Source organism: Lissotriton vulgaris, chromosome 1_1 (genome assembly GCF_964263255.1).
Source record: "Lissotriton vulgaris chromosome 1_1, aLisVul1.2, whole genome shotgun sequence".
In the NCBI taxonomy this organism is placed as follows: Eukaryota; Metazoa; Chordata; class Amphibia; order Caudata; family Salamandridae; genus Lissotriton; species Lissotriton vulgaris.
The window spans coordinates 1,042,223,366-1,042,240,759 of record NC_141685.1 but is presented as its reverse complement, the minus strand read 5'-3'; the positions used below and the strand labels follow the sequence as shown (position 1 = coordinate 1,042,240,759).

Genomic DNA, 17,394 nt, shown 5'->3' with positions numbered 1-17,394 from the left:
TCAATTTTTTTTAATGTAAATGTGTTACTTATGTGGTTTGAGCCATGGGCACTACCAAACACAATCCACCACAGACGCATCAGTTACTCTATAGTTTGCTTGGTGTCTTACTGCTAGTTCCGGTGTAAAAGAGGAAGATTTTTAGACAAGTAAGAACTCACAACATTATTTAGGAACCATGGGAATATGGTTCCAGCAGGAGTTTGGAAATCTCACTTTTATACATACCCCTGAAAACCAGAAAAGACAATGTAGAAAACAAGGGTCCACTAATACTGGGGAATAAATAAACAATAGAGAGCCATTCCTTTTAATTTGCACAATAGCACACTTATGACATAAGACTGAACTTTTTGTACAACACTGAACGCCTGTGTGGTGGAAGGGTCTGCACATGGCCTTTAGCTGAGCCAGTATAGCAGAAAATGTCACAAAAGGTTAACGCCAGCCAGGAAATTCAGGATGGGAGCACTAAAGGTGATTGACAACAACTTGGTGACAGGTGATCTAAGTGAATTTACCACACTGTTTGTTATGTGTCCAGTACTTAATTTGTAAAAGAATAGGTGCCAGGGCAAAAACCTTTCCTGAGACGCACGGGGGCCTGCAATATCAAACATCGGGGTGCCAAATACCAATGTTTCTAGTTGAGATTCAAGATCATGTCTCCTTAATCCACCAACAGACCCCCCCCAGCTTCTTTACCTAACTCTTACAGGTTCTTTTTCATCCCCGCTTTCTCCTTTTGTTAATGGTTTTCCATGGTACTTTTCATACTTTTTCCCCCTTTCGTGTTTTTCTCTCTGGTGCTTTTCTCTCTGGTGCTTTGAATCAAACTCTGTTGTGAAAAAATAAGTGCTAGACCCCAAAAATTAGTACAGGTAGGACTTTCAGCCATTGGCTAAAATTAAGCACTGGATTTGGTCATGCTAGATGAGAGCGATCGTCTGCCTTTTTTGTGGGTGAAAAGATATAAATCGTGATTGAAGCAAAACTGCTATTCCCAAAATCAGCTCATCTGAAAGTCCCAAAACAAACGCTTAACACAAAACCGGCTTATCTCACCTCACGGGGAAAGCTCATCCAGGATGGCTACAGTCTATACACCACCTCAAAGTAATTCAGGCTTTGGAACTATATATCACTACCAGCTTTCTGTCGCCAATTTGGAATTGTTATACTTTATAAAAGTATCAGGAAAGGAATATGACATTTTGGATAACTCTCTAATTATGAGAGCAATACACGGCAGGAGAATTTAATTTCTGAAACATACTGATGCTTTTGTGCTGCATTTACTTAAAAATTCCGGGGTAACCTCTGAAAATGTTTCACTGCCGGAGATGGGCCAAGAAAAGATAGTGCACATTCAAAAAATGCTAGGGTTTGAGGTATGAATGCAGCATTGATAAAATGTGGGCCACATAGTCAAATACGCAAAAAACTTAAAAGTGAGAATGGCCCAAATGAAGGTCAGTGGAGGGTGAGTGCATTACTGAATTACTGAATTCACTGGTCTTTTCACAGTCATGTAAAACTGGATGGAAGCTCAGGTGCTCCACTTTTTTATGCATAATGAGCGAACAGGAGGTAGACATTTGGAATGCTAGCTGTGTCTGTTTTTTTAAATGGTTAAAATTAAAATCATTCAGTTGCGTCCAAAGTGACACTTTGATAGAGTATCAGTACTTCGAACCGGCTCTGTTAAGTTCATAAAACACATGCATACCTTATATTTTCTAAGGTCTGAGGTGTTTATTACTTACATATAGAAGGTGTACGCCTTTCTTACTTCTAACCCTTGCACCTCCCATGCAAAAAGGACCACTTCAGAACATTACCTATAATTATACTTCTCTAGCGCTGTCATATTTCATAGATTCACATGTGAATTATTCTTCACCGTTAGGTCTCCCATGTCCAGCTGGAAATTCAAATTTTTGGGCAGGAATAATTCAAGCCTCTGAATCTATGGAATACCCAGTGCTAGAGGGGTATAGACATTAATCATTAAGGCCAACTTTGTGAAACGTGCGCTATTGTGTGCCAATATTCAGTTGCCAAACGTAGCTAATTTGTCACTTTGGGTCAGATGTACAACCTGCCAATTAGAAAGTCGCAAATTGTGTCACAATTGCGACTCGTTAATTGGGATTCACAACAGTGTTTGAGACACTGTTTGCGATTCCCAATGGGGTCGCAAATTGCATGCCTCATGAATATTAATGAGGCTGTCGCAATTTGAGACTACATTGGGAATGGCTGGCACTCCCAGGGATGGTGGCTTGCTGGGATCAGCAGACCCTTCATGTCTGGGACTGCTTTTAAATAACGCAGTTTTTTAATTTTTTTTAAATACAGCCAGTTTTTCTTAAAGGAAAACGGGATGCATTTAAAAAATAAAAACGAAATTCTTCATCTTCATTTATTAAGGGAAGACAGTGTCCCCTGGGACAGTGTCCTCTTGGGCCACTGCCTGCCCTTAAAAAATATTTGCGCCTGCATTCGCAAATGGCCGTTTGTGAGTGCCGTACCACTCTTCTGAGAAGGGTGGTAAACTGAAAGTGTTTAGCGACCGCAATTGCGATCACAAAACATTCTTACATTGCTTAAGGAGTCGCTATTAGGAAGGGATCGCCCCGTCCTAATAGCGAGTTGCTAATCCAATTTTGCGAGTTGCAAATTGAATTGTGACTTGCAAAATAAGATTAGTACATGGACCACAGTTTTTTTGCAGGCGCAAACAGGTCTAAAATCCATTATGCATGCGAAAAACCTTTGTACATCTGACCCTAAAGGTTTTTAAAAATATGCACTACTCATTATAGAGAAGTGTTGTATATCTTGCCACCTGGAGTTGAGCTATTGCTGTCCTGATATTTAATTTAGACCTCTGCAGTAAAATTAAAAAAGACACCATGCCTAGCTAACCAAATGTCTGCTGTGGTTATTGCATACCTCTGGGAAATGGTAAGAAGTAAGCCAAATGTACACAACGTAAATAAAAATAAAGAGTCACTCCAGTTCTTTTGTAAATACTGCAAGCAGCACAATATCTAATTTGGTTGATTGATGTGGGCAAGGGAGAAGGGAAAAGAAAATACGAGTGTCACCAGCGAACAGGCAGTAGGAAAAACCACAGAAGGAGATTATGTCATCAAAGGCAATGAAATAAAAGGAGAAACGAAATGACCACTAGTTTGGAACCATGTCATTGCTATATGTAGAACCATGAGCGGACCATCATGATACTCAAGAAATGTGATCTGGTGGTTGACTGTGAAGTCAAAGCACAAGATATGAATAAACGCTGTTGCCTTGGAGTGTCTTTTGGCGAAATGTTAACTTCGGGGTGTTCCATTTACTGATGGTAGAGACAGGGTGACTGATCTGTTAAAGTGTAATAAAGATTTTGAAGCAGTGAAGGTGGAAGAGACTGGATGTTTGCTGGCACGGATTAAATATTTTTTTTGCAGGTGTATAACATTGGCAGTCCTAAATCAGGGAGCATAGGCTCTGGGAAGCAGTGACTGCCAGAGTGAAAACTGATGGTATTGTTGAAATGGGGCATGGGTCGACTGATCTGGAATGCACATGTCTCAGAGTTTTCAAACGTGGCTTGTAAAGGGGGTATGAGGTGAATTACTTTTGGAAGCTTAAGAATAAAGTGGGGCAGGGTATTCTACCTTGAAGGAAGAGAATGTGAAAAGAGTGGATAGAGTGGCAAGGGAGACTAAGGAAGGTAGTAGAGGTGGTCTGATGATTGAAACTTAAGTGCAGAATAATGTTGAAAAGTTGCTGACTGCAGGGGATGGTGAGAAGCAGGAAGATAATTTAGAATCCTAACACCACTTCCAAGGAATGGAGCTTAGGGAGGAAATCAACATTTAGAAACACAAGGACATTACCTTGCTGAGGGTGTGGATGACCGAATTAAACAGCAGTTTGAAGAAAATGCATGGAGTTCGGAAATTGAGTCTGTAGGTATTTATATATAAATAAATGCTTAAGCACCATATATGGTACCAATAGAGAGTGGTTAGTTTTGGTTGAGTTCAGGTTGAGGATAGGATCAGAAGCGCAAGAGCATAAGTAAAATGAGCTGAAAGAATCAGTGGGGTCAGAGTTGAAAGGGTCAGTGGGGCCATGGTGAGAAAGGTATGAACAGGGGTTAATGAAGATAGACCTACGTGACTAGACAGTCATCATAAAAAATATAAAAATATAACCCACGATATTCACCTGAAATTGCACGGTACCAAGAGCTTTCAACCCATCTAACCAAACACCAAATCATATTTCCTGTCATTCTGAGACTAAATCAAGGCTTAGTTTCCTAGCTCTAACAGGATAACAATAACATATTTACTTCCTTTGTGTACTGCCACCATATCCTCCTCACACCCTTCAGTTCCCCACTTGTGTCTGCACCATCAAACCCAGCTTCCTGAACAGAATTGACTCGTGTTTGTTCTTGAAATTCAGCTCTCGTTTTTGCTTCTCAGTTAACGAATATACATATTGTACTGGCCATATGGGTATAGCCCGTCCTAAAGAAACCGCTAAAATAAATAATCAATAAACACGTCCAAGGTCAACCAGAACACATGAAAGCAGGTTTTCTATGGGCGTATGGGCAGATTTTCCCCTTCAGACCAATTTCAATCTATTTTCCTAATCGTTCAGCAGTGGCAGCAACAATTGGCAGGGTCCAACGAATCAGAGATGAATGGAAGAGCTGCTAAAGCTATTTATAGTTATTAAATCTGTTTGGATCGCACATCTAACATCCATATTCTCCTAATTCCATTAAGCACGCAAAACACAAATTATACTGCATTTAATCTATCTTCACAATATGTGCTCATGTATTTTGTAATATAATGCATCTGATTCTGAGCGCAGGAGGCTCAGATTCGAGGGTCACACAGCATTGTGATTTCATTTTCTGTAAGCCATAGATGCCCACCACCTCAAGGTCCCAAAAATATGAATGGGTGACTGGATTCACGTGGCTTGTTTAAAGTAAAAGTGGCATTTATCCCAAAAATAGAAACATCTAATCTTTCTTAACACTTATTGGAACCAATATTAGCACGCTCCTTATGTGTTCCCAATGTTTGAATCAATGAGAAAACAGGTTTAATCACATTAACTTCGAAAATAAATCTGCAGGGCACTAGTGGAATGTGTCACTAAAGGCACACAAAAAAGTTAATATTCGAGGGTGAGGGCAGATATCAACTCATTTTACTGTGACTATTGCATGGATTGACCTGACATTCAGTGGATCTACATGTTTTCTACATTTTGAGCAAGGGAGAAGAGGGCAGAACATTCTCAACAGACCCCTGAGATGTTGGACACTGGTTTTAGTTAGATTCAACGAAGACCCCAGATTATTGTTTTTGATGCCCTTTCAAAATATATTTGACTTCATTAACTCTAAGGACTACCCCACAAATGGTAGTTTAATAAAGAGAATTAGTAAATATTGGTTCACTGAATTTGGAATTAAGTCTTTTAAGAAGTATACAAATCTGGCAAAGATGAGCAACAATTAGCGATCCATTGTCATTAAAGCAAATGCAATGTTTAAAAAAAAATAAAAACAGATACCTAATTGCAAATAAACCTTTAATGGCAGTCAAAGTGAAACCAAACACCTTTAGCAAGGAAAAAGGAAAAATAAAGACCAGAAACGATTGGCGTCACTGGATTAAATTAGCTCTGCAGAGCAGAAACATCAGCTTTTCCTAGAAAACAACACACACTTTAATGTAGAATACAACCTTTTGCATCTCCGACAAATTTCAAAGGTTAGAATGGAAATTCTGGTCACACTACTTTTCTCAAAAATCGTCCCTGCCTAAAGATTATCCCTCTAAACAGCTTAATGCACATTGTAAGGGGCATTTGTATTTCATTTGCCCGCTCTGTGGTGACTGCTCAAACAACAATTACATTCACCTGGTACAAATTACTCTTTTAAAATATCTATCCATTTCTAATTCATTTCATTAGACATTCATCAAGGATAGTTGAAATTCAAAACCCGGCTAGATAGGTAGGGGCCAAAATGTCTGATCCGTCTCTCTTGTTTAATTGTTTGAACTTCACCCAGCCTTCCCAAAACAAAAGGCAACATCTTGATTGGTAGCAAGAGCTTAGCTAACGCACAGATGTATGTGCCGAAACATTTAATTAGCCTCTTCTCTTGACCCATCGAGTAGGCATCCAAGCATGTCATCAATACAACAAATCTTTTTGACACATGACCCCGCGCCAGTACCTTAGGTGATAAAAATGTGGGCAACTTATTTGCTGCAGAACACGTCACCAAGAAGGGCAGTCTAACAAAAATGAGGCACTGAACCCAAAATGCAAAATTATTCTTAATCAATGTTGATATTTATACTTATCAAAAACGTGCATTTTTTTTAGCTTTTAAAACATCGTAAAATACGGTTTTACGTTAATCGTTATTCAGTAACTGTCGAAAGATTTAAATTTAGGTGTCTCAATGTCTCATTCTTGTATGTGAAATAAACCCCTAGTGAAAGGCAAATTAAGCACTTTTATATCCAAGGGAATCAGTCGCAAACTCCAATTATGTTCAAATGTATCCTTAATAAAGTCAGACTTTATTTGCCGGACCCAGCTCAAACCAATCAATAAATGATTACAGTTTCAATGAATGTTGAAAACATGCATTATTGTAGAGCGCCACTACACGCATAGTCTAGGGCACAGTGAGTCCTATCATAAGAAATATGGGTAAATCAAGTTCAACCTTCAGAAAACTCAATAGAAATCTGAGCACAAGGGTACAGATGGAAACATGTTAACCGAAAAGGGAATTGAAATGTAAACCAAAACCATTTGAAGCATTTAGCAATCCTGTCAGTGAAAATAAATATATAGAAAATGTAACTCAACACTTTTTTACCTGTGAGTTTTCCATTATTTCATTAGACTAAAATAAATAGACTTCTGAAAAAAATATTTGTGTACCAATGTAAAACATACATAATTCTGTTAGCCAGCATTTAATATTGGAAGACCCCAAAATATAATACAATTAAAGAAAGTTTTTCACTTAGAAACAGTTATACCTGCCTTACAAAAAATAGAGAGTTTTAAAAATTGAAAGATGTCAATTTTGTAAAAGAAGAGCATAACAGCATAACGTTTGTGTCTGTGGAGGTTAATATGCTGACTTCAAGTGATAGCCTACAAAAGGTGTAAAGGTAAAATCGATTGATTAAAATTACTTTAGCAATGCAGAATTGGGTTTCCGTTAAATATTTTAGATCTGAGGGAAGATTTAAATTGATAAAAAAATCCTCAATTCCAATCAAATTAGTGTTTTATTCATACTGTCTACATATATAACTTCTGAAAAGCACTGAATTGACTCTGCAATCGGAAGAGCAACTCACGTGAACATCAGCTTTATCGAAAATAAAATTATTCTGTTCTTCCTAATTTTTGGACCAGTTTTGGCAGGTAAGAGTTTTCACTTCTGGCACACATTAATTTTCTATTCAGTGGTTACAGACAATAGAGTCCTTTGTCTTTTACAGAAGTACTAAAAATGAAAAAGGGACAGTAAAATGCCAATATCTCATTATAAATCCGATTGAACTCTCAAACACAACACAGTATTACCACAAATATTATTTTTAGAAGGTCATTAATGAAATGGATTTAGTTTAATATTGGTAACAATAAGGGGCATAATTATAAACAGGCCCTGATAATTATGAATAAGTGTACCAGGAATGTTATTTTACTTCTAACTTTCAGTTTTGTCCCTTTTGGTTTTGCCTTCCTTATGAGCTCTGCAATGAACAAGTTGCAGTTATTTCATAGTCTTATCAATTTATATCCATCCTGTTAACAATTATATAGTTATTATTTAGTTTTACGGAGGACCATCACGATAAAGTATCAGTGACCAAAGAGAACTTCTATATTTTAAATAACATTTAAATAAATCCAACAGTATACACAGCTTCAATTTTTCAAACAATTACAATTTTGAGCAGTGTTTTTATAAAAGAAAAAAAATCCTATTCAAATTCATAAAACATTGTAGTCCCAACCCCAGATACAACAAAATAAAAACAGACATACCGTGGCACAGCTGATGACATCATAGTTTGTTTTCCTGTATTGGTTTTCGTGCATCTGAAACAAACAATGATGTCATCAGCTCTATGGCGATATGATCTTTTTGTTAGGGATAAGGGGAGGGGGGGCACTTTTAATATTAGTTGCAATATTATTATTAAGCAACAAAAAAAATTCTATGCATATTACATGGATGGAAACATTGAAATCGAGAAAAGGTAATGACATTTGCACTTTTTCTACAATATCACAATTATAAATAGTCTCCAGTTTAGCCCATTGCAACCCATCCACAAATGATCCATACCCGACACCTGACAATAGTTTGAGTCACCTTCCTGGCATTGGAGGACAGGTGAATATATACCTCACATTTCCCTTAAAGCCATACCTTTTGTTTAGATCCCACTTAACCCTTACACCGGAGCTCCCCAAATTAGTCCGATCTTGCACCTGTTAGTGCTTTTTCTGAGCCTCTAGATCTAAAATGATCAACATTATTTAAAAACGGTGCTAACGTGTGCATATTTAACCTTTTCGCAACTAACCCCCCCTCAGTAATTAAAGAAATAGCAGTTTTGGATAGCTGAAGATTACTTCTTGGAGACATCATAGTACACCATCAGGCAGTGGAATACACATTTCACTTTGAATCCATGAGCCACGGAGTGAAGCCAAGACTCAAATTGTGGGATCTAAAGAGCTTTGCCAGTTTACTTTACAAATACTTGATGAATAATTTTCCATTTGGCGTCACTACGTTTTATTTTTCCTTCCACTACATTTTAAAATCAGCACCCCATGGTCAATTTAACAAATGTCTGGGTTCGGGGCAAATACTACAAACGGGAAACAACATATATATATATTTTTTGCCCGTTAAATAAATATACTTTCACGAATCTGGATTGGTGTGTCTCGTGTTTGGAGAAGTTGAGAAGCCTGCTGGTTGATATATATATATATATATATATATACATACATACTGGCCGTCTCTAGTAGGTAGATATAGTGTAGACCTAGTTTCCATAGGAAAAGCGTGTTTTTGATTTGTCTATATCTTTGGCGCTGGTTGCTGAATCATCCCCGAAAATTCTCAAAAATAAATACGACAGTGTTTTTTGTTGTGCATGGAAAGTTTCTGAGCGACCACTCAAGTGGGGGCCGAGACAAAAGGGAGGAATCAAAAAAAGTTTGTGCTACGTTCATTTCCATTGAGATTTTCGGCATGACTACAGCCCAAACCGCTGGACGGAATTACAACAAATTTGGCAGAAAGTAAGCTCTTGGTGCAGAAGGAACTCTTTTTGTTATTTGGCGTAAATTTGTTCAGTAGTTTTTGACTTATTAAAAGAAAGCCAAATTTGTATATATAGGGACACAGATACTCCGGGATCTGACAGTCCATGTGATGAAATCTGATTGGCTGTCAACACTTCAACCAGGAAGTGTTGGCAGCCATTTTGGGACCAGGCTTCAGCTGAGTCTCAAAAAAACGGGTTAAAAAAATGGAAAGGGTAAGAATTCCCTGACCCCTTAACTCTGGTCCTGTGGTCCCCGGGGGTTCTCAACAGGGCAAAAAAGCAGTGAAATTACAACAGAGCCATGAATCGCGCAGTGGATTAGGTACCGGGGCATGTGAACATAAAAAATAAATTAGAGGGGAGCGCAGGCCCCCTACAAGGGCTTATTTTTGACACTGGAACCACACCTTCCCCGGGGCTATTGCTATTTTACAGCGGGGGACTGCACGGAACCCCCTGACCTCGGGACCACCATCTCCCCCAATTTATTTGGAATATTTAGCAGGGGTCTGCGTGACCACCACGGTACCCAGGGACCACCACCTACAGGGGCATTACTAAATAAAAATATAAAAGGGGGCACTATGGACCCCAACCCGGGCCCCGGGGACCACAACCTCCCTGGGGCCAATTACTTTTTAAAACAGTGGGAGTTGCGGGCACGCAGCCCACCTACTTGGCCTTATACGGCCCCAGGGACCACCACCTTCACATGGTCGGCACTTGAAATGTAAAGGAGGGGGGCATGGGGCCCCTCCTGGAGCCATATATGGCTCTGGAGTCTGCCACCTCCCAGGGCCAGCTCCTGCTAGGTCGGGGGGTGTAGGAAATAGCTGTTTGCTTTGGCTTGGCAGGAGCTGGGACACTCCCGCCAAGCAAAAGCAAACACTCTGCTTCCAGCAAATGGGAGATGTCAAACCACTCCCACTTGCTGAAAGCAGAGGTTTCATTTCTTTACTTGTCCGCACACATGTGGGCAGGGAAAGAGAAGCAACTATTGTTCTCCCATGCAGGGAGCTGCATTTCCAGCAGCTCTCTTCGTGCAAGAGCAATGCCAGCTCCCATAGGGAGCAGGATGAGACCCCGGGGGTCTTTAGGCTCCCCCCGCGGTCCCATAGCACACTGAACTCTAGGACAACCAGAAAGATATGTCTGGGCACCAGGGGATGGGGCCCCAAGTCTGAAATAGGCCCGGGATGTAGACTTTGATAGTGGGGTGCACTTAAAAAAAATATTGGTTGCAGAGCACACAGAGCAATGGTTAGGTGTGCCAATTTTAATTGTCATTATATGCAAGAGTGTGTGATGGAGGGACAGAGCCATAAAAATATTGACAGGGCGAAATGTAAACAAAATTCTGTTTGTTCGGGTGTGTTGGTGCTTTGTGTGTGTAAGGGCCAATTGGCGAAGCGAAGGAGATGCAAGTAAGCATGTGCAGGAGAGCGAACTGAGAGTGCTGAAGAAGAAAGAGATGAGGTGTAAGATATACAGATTGGGTGTTTCAGAAACTTATGAGGAAAAAAACATCGGAAATGTCTAACAAAGAGACCGTAGAATATTGTGGTGGGAAGGTGAGAACAGGATTGTTTGAGACATCCCGAAGGCCTCGCTCTTTCCACAGACCATAGTAATTTTTAAAGGTTTAATTTGCGGGCTGCTTAAAACGTTTAACTAATGATCGCCTGCTATAGGTGGCAAGCCAGATTTTCTGTTCCCCTTGTGTGCCCCCCCCCCTGAAAATCAAGTTTAGTGACACTACAAAATATAATGGATATGATTCCCTCGGGGGATGTTCCCTTCCTTTATCTGAGCCAGGTGAGACTGTAAAGTCGTCTGAAAGTGCCTCCTGCAGAGGAGATCCCTTCATCGCTGTCCTTCAATGTGACCCGAATATAACCTCCACTCCTCTATCAGGACAGGAGCATAACTGTTGTACTTCTCAGGAGGCGGGAGAAACAGGGGTCGTGCTCGTAGAGGTAGCTGATGAGAAATTCTTTGGGCAATGAAACATGTATGCAGTTATTATAGGAAACAGCCTTTACAATGAGGGACTTCCTTCATATATTAGAGACACCACTCATGTTTTGAGGCACCTCCAAGATATAATCTGGGAAGAATTCTTATTCAATGCACTAGTTGTCCAGTCACTTTATACGAGTATCAAACATGAAGGGGGCATAAAAGGTACATAACATTTTCTCAAGGAAAAACATATCAGATTCTACCAACACAATGCGATGTTGACATAAATGATGAGTTGATGCCTTAGACACAACATTTTCTTTTTCAACCATGACATCGTTGAGCAACAGGAAGGTACGGTCATAGGTACGTGCTTTGCACCAGTTCTGCTAACCTACACATGGGATGGAGGGAAGACAACGTTTTGAACAATTCCCTACTAGATAAATGGAGCAATAACATCATAACATGTCCCCGTTTTATTGATGATATTTTTAGCACAGACATAGCTGAGAAATTTGACAGTGAAAGTAATGAGAATACTCTAAATCTCAAATTCATCAGCCAGATAAGCAAGTCCCAAGCAGAGTTCTTAGATGTCAAAATTGAAGTGGTGAATGATGAAATTGTTACCTCCTTATTCAGAAACCGAGTGCAGGGAAGTTTGTTGCATGCACAGAGTTTCCACTCCAGCAGTCAGATACAAAGCATACCCTATGGGAGATACCTAAGAGCTAGGAGAATTTGCAACACAGACAAGAGCTTTAGTAAAGATAAAGAAGAGATGACCCTCAGGTTTCAGGAACAAGGATACAACACACACACCCTATCCAAAACGGGTGAGAGTGTAGAAAGGATACAGAGAGAAACTCTCCTTTACATAAAGAAACGCAAAATAGAGAAGAAAGTGGAACACAGCTTCTTCACAACGTACAACACCACACATAAAAATCTCAGAACTTTATTACCAAAAAATTGGCACCTTTTAAAAAGAGACCCCATCATAGGTATGGACATACCCAAAAACCTGCTGATCACATTCAAAAGAGCATACTCGATCCGTGACCGGCTATTGCACAGGGATGTGAAAGTGGTGAAAGAGACCTGGTTACGACCATTAGATGGCTTTTTCCTATGCAGTAAATGCAAAGCCTGTAGAAACGGGGAAAATCTTGAAGAGTTATCTATCAATAACAGAACCCAAAAGATCAAAGGACGCTACACTTGCAAAAGTGAGCTTGTAATATATGTGCTGAAATGTGGATGTAGCAAGCTGTATGTAGGTAGTACCACCTTGTAAATAGACGTATCCTACAACATTTGAGAGCAGTCAAGAACAATGATCAAAGTTATGCATTAGCAAGACATTGCCATACTTGTCACTACAATGATACTAAGGACATAAAGTACAATGTGATTGATGGGATAAAAGCTGATGAAAGAGGGGGAGACAGAGAAAAGAAACGTAGGATACTAGAATCCAGACATATCTTGGCACTGTATAGCATGGAGCCAAAGGGGCTCATTGCTGATGAGGAGCTTTACACCTGTGATTACTATACAAGGTTATATGTATTTGTGCTTAAAACCTTAGGAATACTGTGAATGTCAAGATCTGCCAGCAGTTTGAATTGAAAACAGTTCATTTTGAAAAGACAGTATGTTTTGTGTATTACTGTTAGTTAGTTGGGGATGTAACAACTAATGTTTTATTTCTTATGTTTTATTTTGCAGGTTAGAGAGAATGCGTGTGCACGCAGAGTAAACTTGAAGATCAGAGTGCAGCGAGTGAGACTACTAGGGGACTTGGGCAAGAAGTAAACTCTTAGTTATTGATATAGTAAGGCTTATTTTATTTATGGATCCAAGGAATATGCGTACTACCACATTGAGATATGCTTTGTCATTAGCGCATAGACTAGTACTTTTGATTACTTTACTTTATTTACATTATTGTGCGTAGTTGAAAAATGTTGACGCTGCAGTCAGACCAGTAGCACACACATGCCTGTGAAGAAAACAGGTTTATTTGTATCATATCCGATGTACACCCTTAGCCCACTTGGGTAATATTGTTTTCTTTTTCATGTCTATGAATAATTTTTTGCGATGCCCTGTAACATGTGTAAGGGTATAAAAGCATTTAAAAACGGCGATATTACATGTTGATGAAGGCAAGAAGCTGAACCGCGTCCTGATACACCGCTGTTGCTGTTGGAAACCCACCTGTGAAAAAAATATTGGAAAAGCACTGAGTGCCCTACCTTCATTTATCAAAAAGAAGGAAAATTGGGGAAAGGTTTTTACCATGTTGTACCTTTACCACACATGTTTTTAGAACGCATATGCTTTTACACCGTCTGCCTTTACTACACATTTATGGTAAGTTCAGGAGTATGGGGGTTTCCCCCCACATATACATTATTTATATATATAAATATATATATATAAACAATGTGTGGTAAAGGCATACGCTGTAAAAGCATATGTAATCTTAAAAAAATGTGAGGTAAAAAGTGCGTAGTAAAGGCATGCAGAGTATTTCCCTGCGTTGTTCTGTCATACAACCGTTATTACGAGCCTATTACAGTCTATATAAACACAAATGACCCTCTCAGTCACAATGTGTGCAGTTTGGCGGCTGGTACTTTATTCAATATTCACAAATCAGAATATATGAACATAATCTTAAAACCAATTGGAACTACAGTGAAATATTTAAGAAAATATATCTCATTTATGCTTGCCACTTAAAGGATAATTGGAGAGTTAATGATGGTAGCAACAGTGATGTAAGTGAAAAAAGTTTAGAACTAAGATGTGGGCTGCAAAGCCATAGAGGGTGATGACAATGGGGATGAGGGTCTGCATGGGAAGTGTGCCCAGAAAATGCCATGAGCTTAGTATTCCCTGCTGATACCTATAAAGTAAAAACAAAAACAAAACTGCAAGTTGCGAAATGCACAGCGCTTGTAGGGAAAAAACACACCTAGATTAAGGTGTTACACATGATGTGGGCCTGCTGGCAGTTTATATTGATTTTGCATGTGAAAGAAGCAATCACATATTTTGAGATGCAGCTTACAGTTTTAGAAGAAATCGAAGTAGCAGAGGAGGTCACAGAGCTGGGTTTTTAAGCATAACAATCAGATCGAAAAAGGAGTCTATTGACAAGCTGGATTATTCAGACAATGAGAGCGAGCCCCCAGGGGATTTAGGCCCTAGGAAAAGAACCCCTACCAGGCCCACCCTTCCTCTGAGAATGCCTGAAGCTGAGTGCATCTGAAAGACTTGCTAGATCCTCTTTCAGATTTATTTTTTTAAAGTATAGATACTGATATGCAATACACTACTAAGGGTCCTATTAAGATGCTGTAGAAAACGGAGCTGTTCCTACGGCATCATAATTGGCTGTTCGAAATCCTTTCTGATCATCCCAATTTGATGGGGTCAGTCAGATAGGAATCCGAACTGGATTTCCAAATGGCCCGTCTGCCATTTGAAAAGCCTCCAGTTAGCCCTCAGGCGGCTCTTTCCACCCGAAGAATTACGATGGCAGATTCCCACAACCTTTCTGTGCCAGCCTTTTAGACACAGAAATGCTGTGGAATCCCACTTTGGGGGCCCCCAGTAGGGCCCCCATGGGTGCAACACCACCGGATGGCAGCCTAGGGGGTACCTATAGTTCACCCTCGGTTGATCCTTGCACCCGGTGGCTGGCACCTCGAGGTGCTTGCCACCGGGTTCAGGGATAAACTGCACCTCAGCTCTTTACAATGAGAGCATGCATTCCGGTCGGATGCATGCTCCCATTGTAAAGAATAGGAATGCGACCGAACAGTGTTTGGTCACATCCTAATTGCTGGGTTGAGACAGACAACAGGAGGTTGTTCAGTCCCAGTTCCCAAACGATGACGGACGGACCCAGGTCCGTCCTACATCGTAATCGAGGCCTAAGTATGAGAATGCTGAGCTCAATAGTTCGTACCCACTTCGACCTCTAGTTAATGAGGGGTTGTGAGACTGCCATGATATTGTGGCTGTTGTAGCAATTAGGAATTGGTGGTCATTACTTGCACAGCTGCCAGAATGCCTAGTTCGTAGAAAGGCAAGATGTAACAAATTTCAGCAAGAATTGGATGAAGATGTGGGCAAAATTTCACCTCTGTAGTTTTCCCATAGAGACTAAGGGTGTAAATATCACACTGTGCAATGCATGCAAATGCAGAGATATTATCCATTGAAAGTTCCAGACTATTGGTGAAGGTTGCTGGAAAGTGACAAAAGTTGGGCAAAATGTTTGGAGAATTTTCGAAACGTGGTAAGAGTTAGGACAAGTGTTTTCAATGCAATAGGTTCCGCATTTGCGAGCGTTTAAGCTATTGGCATTATAAATGACAATGCCTTTTATTCATGTGTTTTTAAAAGGAACACATATATCACCATTGTTATTTTTAATGCCAAGAGCTCAAACTCTTGGAAATGCGAGACCACTTTAATGGTGGTCACTCCCCTCTTTTTAGATGCTACTTGCATATTCAGGTTACAGTGAGCAAGGTTTAAACAAAGGGGTGCGGGCAACATTAAAGTGAAAGCGCTTATGGCGCTTTCACCCAAAGGGAAGAAAAAAAAATTTTTTTTTTCAAAAGGTTATATAGCGCGACCGCTAAAGTGAAAGCGCCCTTGCTGGTAATGAAATAGTTGAATAAGTGTGCCCGCTAAAGTGAAAGCTGCCGGGCTGGTAATTACATAAGCGTGGTCACTAAATTGAAAGCGGACCGTGTTGTATATTAAATAAGCGTCACCGCTATAGTTACAGCGGACCGCGCTGTAATTTGAATAAATACATTACATCTATACTACTATTATAAAGAGAGAACTTGCACCTTTTGGCCAGGTAAACTCGGGAACCACAGAGCCAATCTACACACCTGATACATCTATGAAAATGTCAGGGTGTGTAGATGGACATAGGCTATATAAATTTTTTTAAAAAGTAAATTAAAAAAATTTAAAAAGTAAACAAAGAAGTCCCCTGAAAGTAGCGCCGGCCGGGACCTAGCGCTGGCCGCGACGCGACGTGCGTGATGACGACGAAGGAGGAGGGCGGTGCAGTGACGAGCGGCTGTGCAGTGAGAAGCGGCGGCACAGGTAAGGAAATGGAAAGTGAGACTGTGATGCAGGGGGAGGCAAGAAGGAGGCAGCAGTAAATGAAAATGTCGGGGCGGGAGGGAGGCGCGAGTGAGTCGGGGCGGGAGGGGGGCACGAGTGAGTGAGGGCGGGAGAGGGGCGCGAGTGAGTCGGGGCGGGAGGGAGTCGATGCGGGAGAGGGTCGGGGCGGGAGCAGGTGTACTGCCCCCAGCCCCTTTCTTCCCCAGGCAACGCTGGGGCGGGCTGCTAGTATAAAATAAAAGTGTGTGGGTGCTGCGATGTCGTGGGTGGAATAGGGGAAGAGCATTACAGAAAATAGTGCTCACCAACTTACAAAATAGACAGTGTAACAACCGAAGTAAAAGAGCCAGTCCTCATGGAAGGTTACAAATGAAGACAAGACGGTACTCAGGAGGAACTAACAAGCCTATGTACGAAACAGAAGCCAGTATTTACGAAGCAGAAAAGGGGGTGGTGATGGACAGAGTATCTGAATTAAGCAGAACACTCGTACCCAGTCAACAGATCAGGGCTTGATCCATCACCGTTTTTTAGCTCACTGCACCATCCCAGCTCAGAACCTGGCTACATGCAAATTAGTCTGTCCCTAGCCCAGTGCATCATGGGAACAGGGCAGACCAAACTACCAAGCCAATTCTTTTACTGGAAAGGAAACAAGCTTCCGGGGACCGGTTTCTGGCATTACAGCCATCTTCGGCCCGGCTTGCTTGAATCCTGATGGTGCAGTGAGCAAGGGACTCATGTCTGAGCATACCCTTCCACGCTTATGGTGGACAAAACGATTCAGAAAAGGGGGTGGTGATGGACAGAGTATCTGAAT

At 40.7% G+C, this 17,394-nt stretch overlaps 1 protein-coding gene across 27 annotated transcripts in view; it reads right to left on the bottom strand.

The window, feature by feature from the left end:
- Window positions 1–17,394, bottom strand: part of NFIX (nuclear factor I X) — a 1,679,708-nt gene that overhangs the window by 856,208 nt on the left and 806,106 nt on the right. For 12 of the 27 annotated variants that reach the window (XM_086962388.1, XM_086962457.1, XM_086962423.1 and 9 more), the window contains one exon: window positions 8,140–8,193. The exons of the other annotated variants lie outside the window; for them this stretch is intronic. In XM_086962388.1, coding sequence (XP_086818514.1) covers window positions 8,140–8,193 — 54 coding nt within the window. The remainder of the gene's footprint in view (window positions 1–8,139; window positions 8,194–17,394) is intronic. 27 annotated transcript variants of the gene reach the window in all.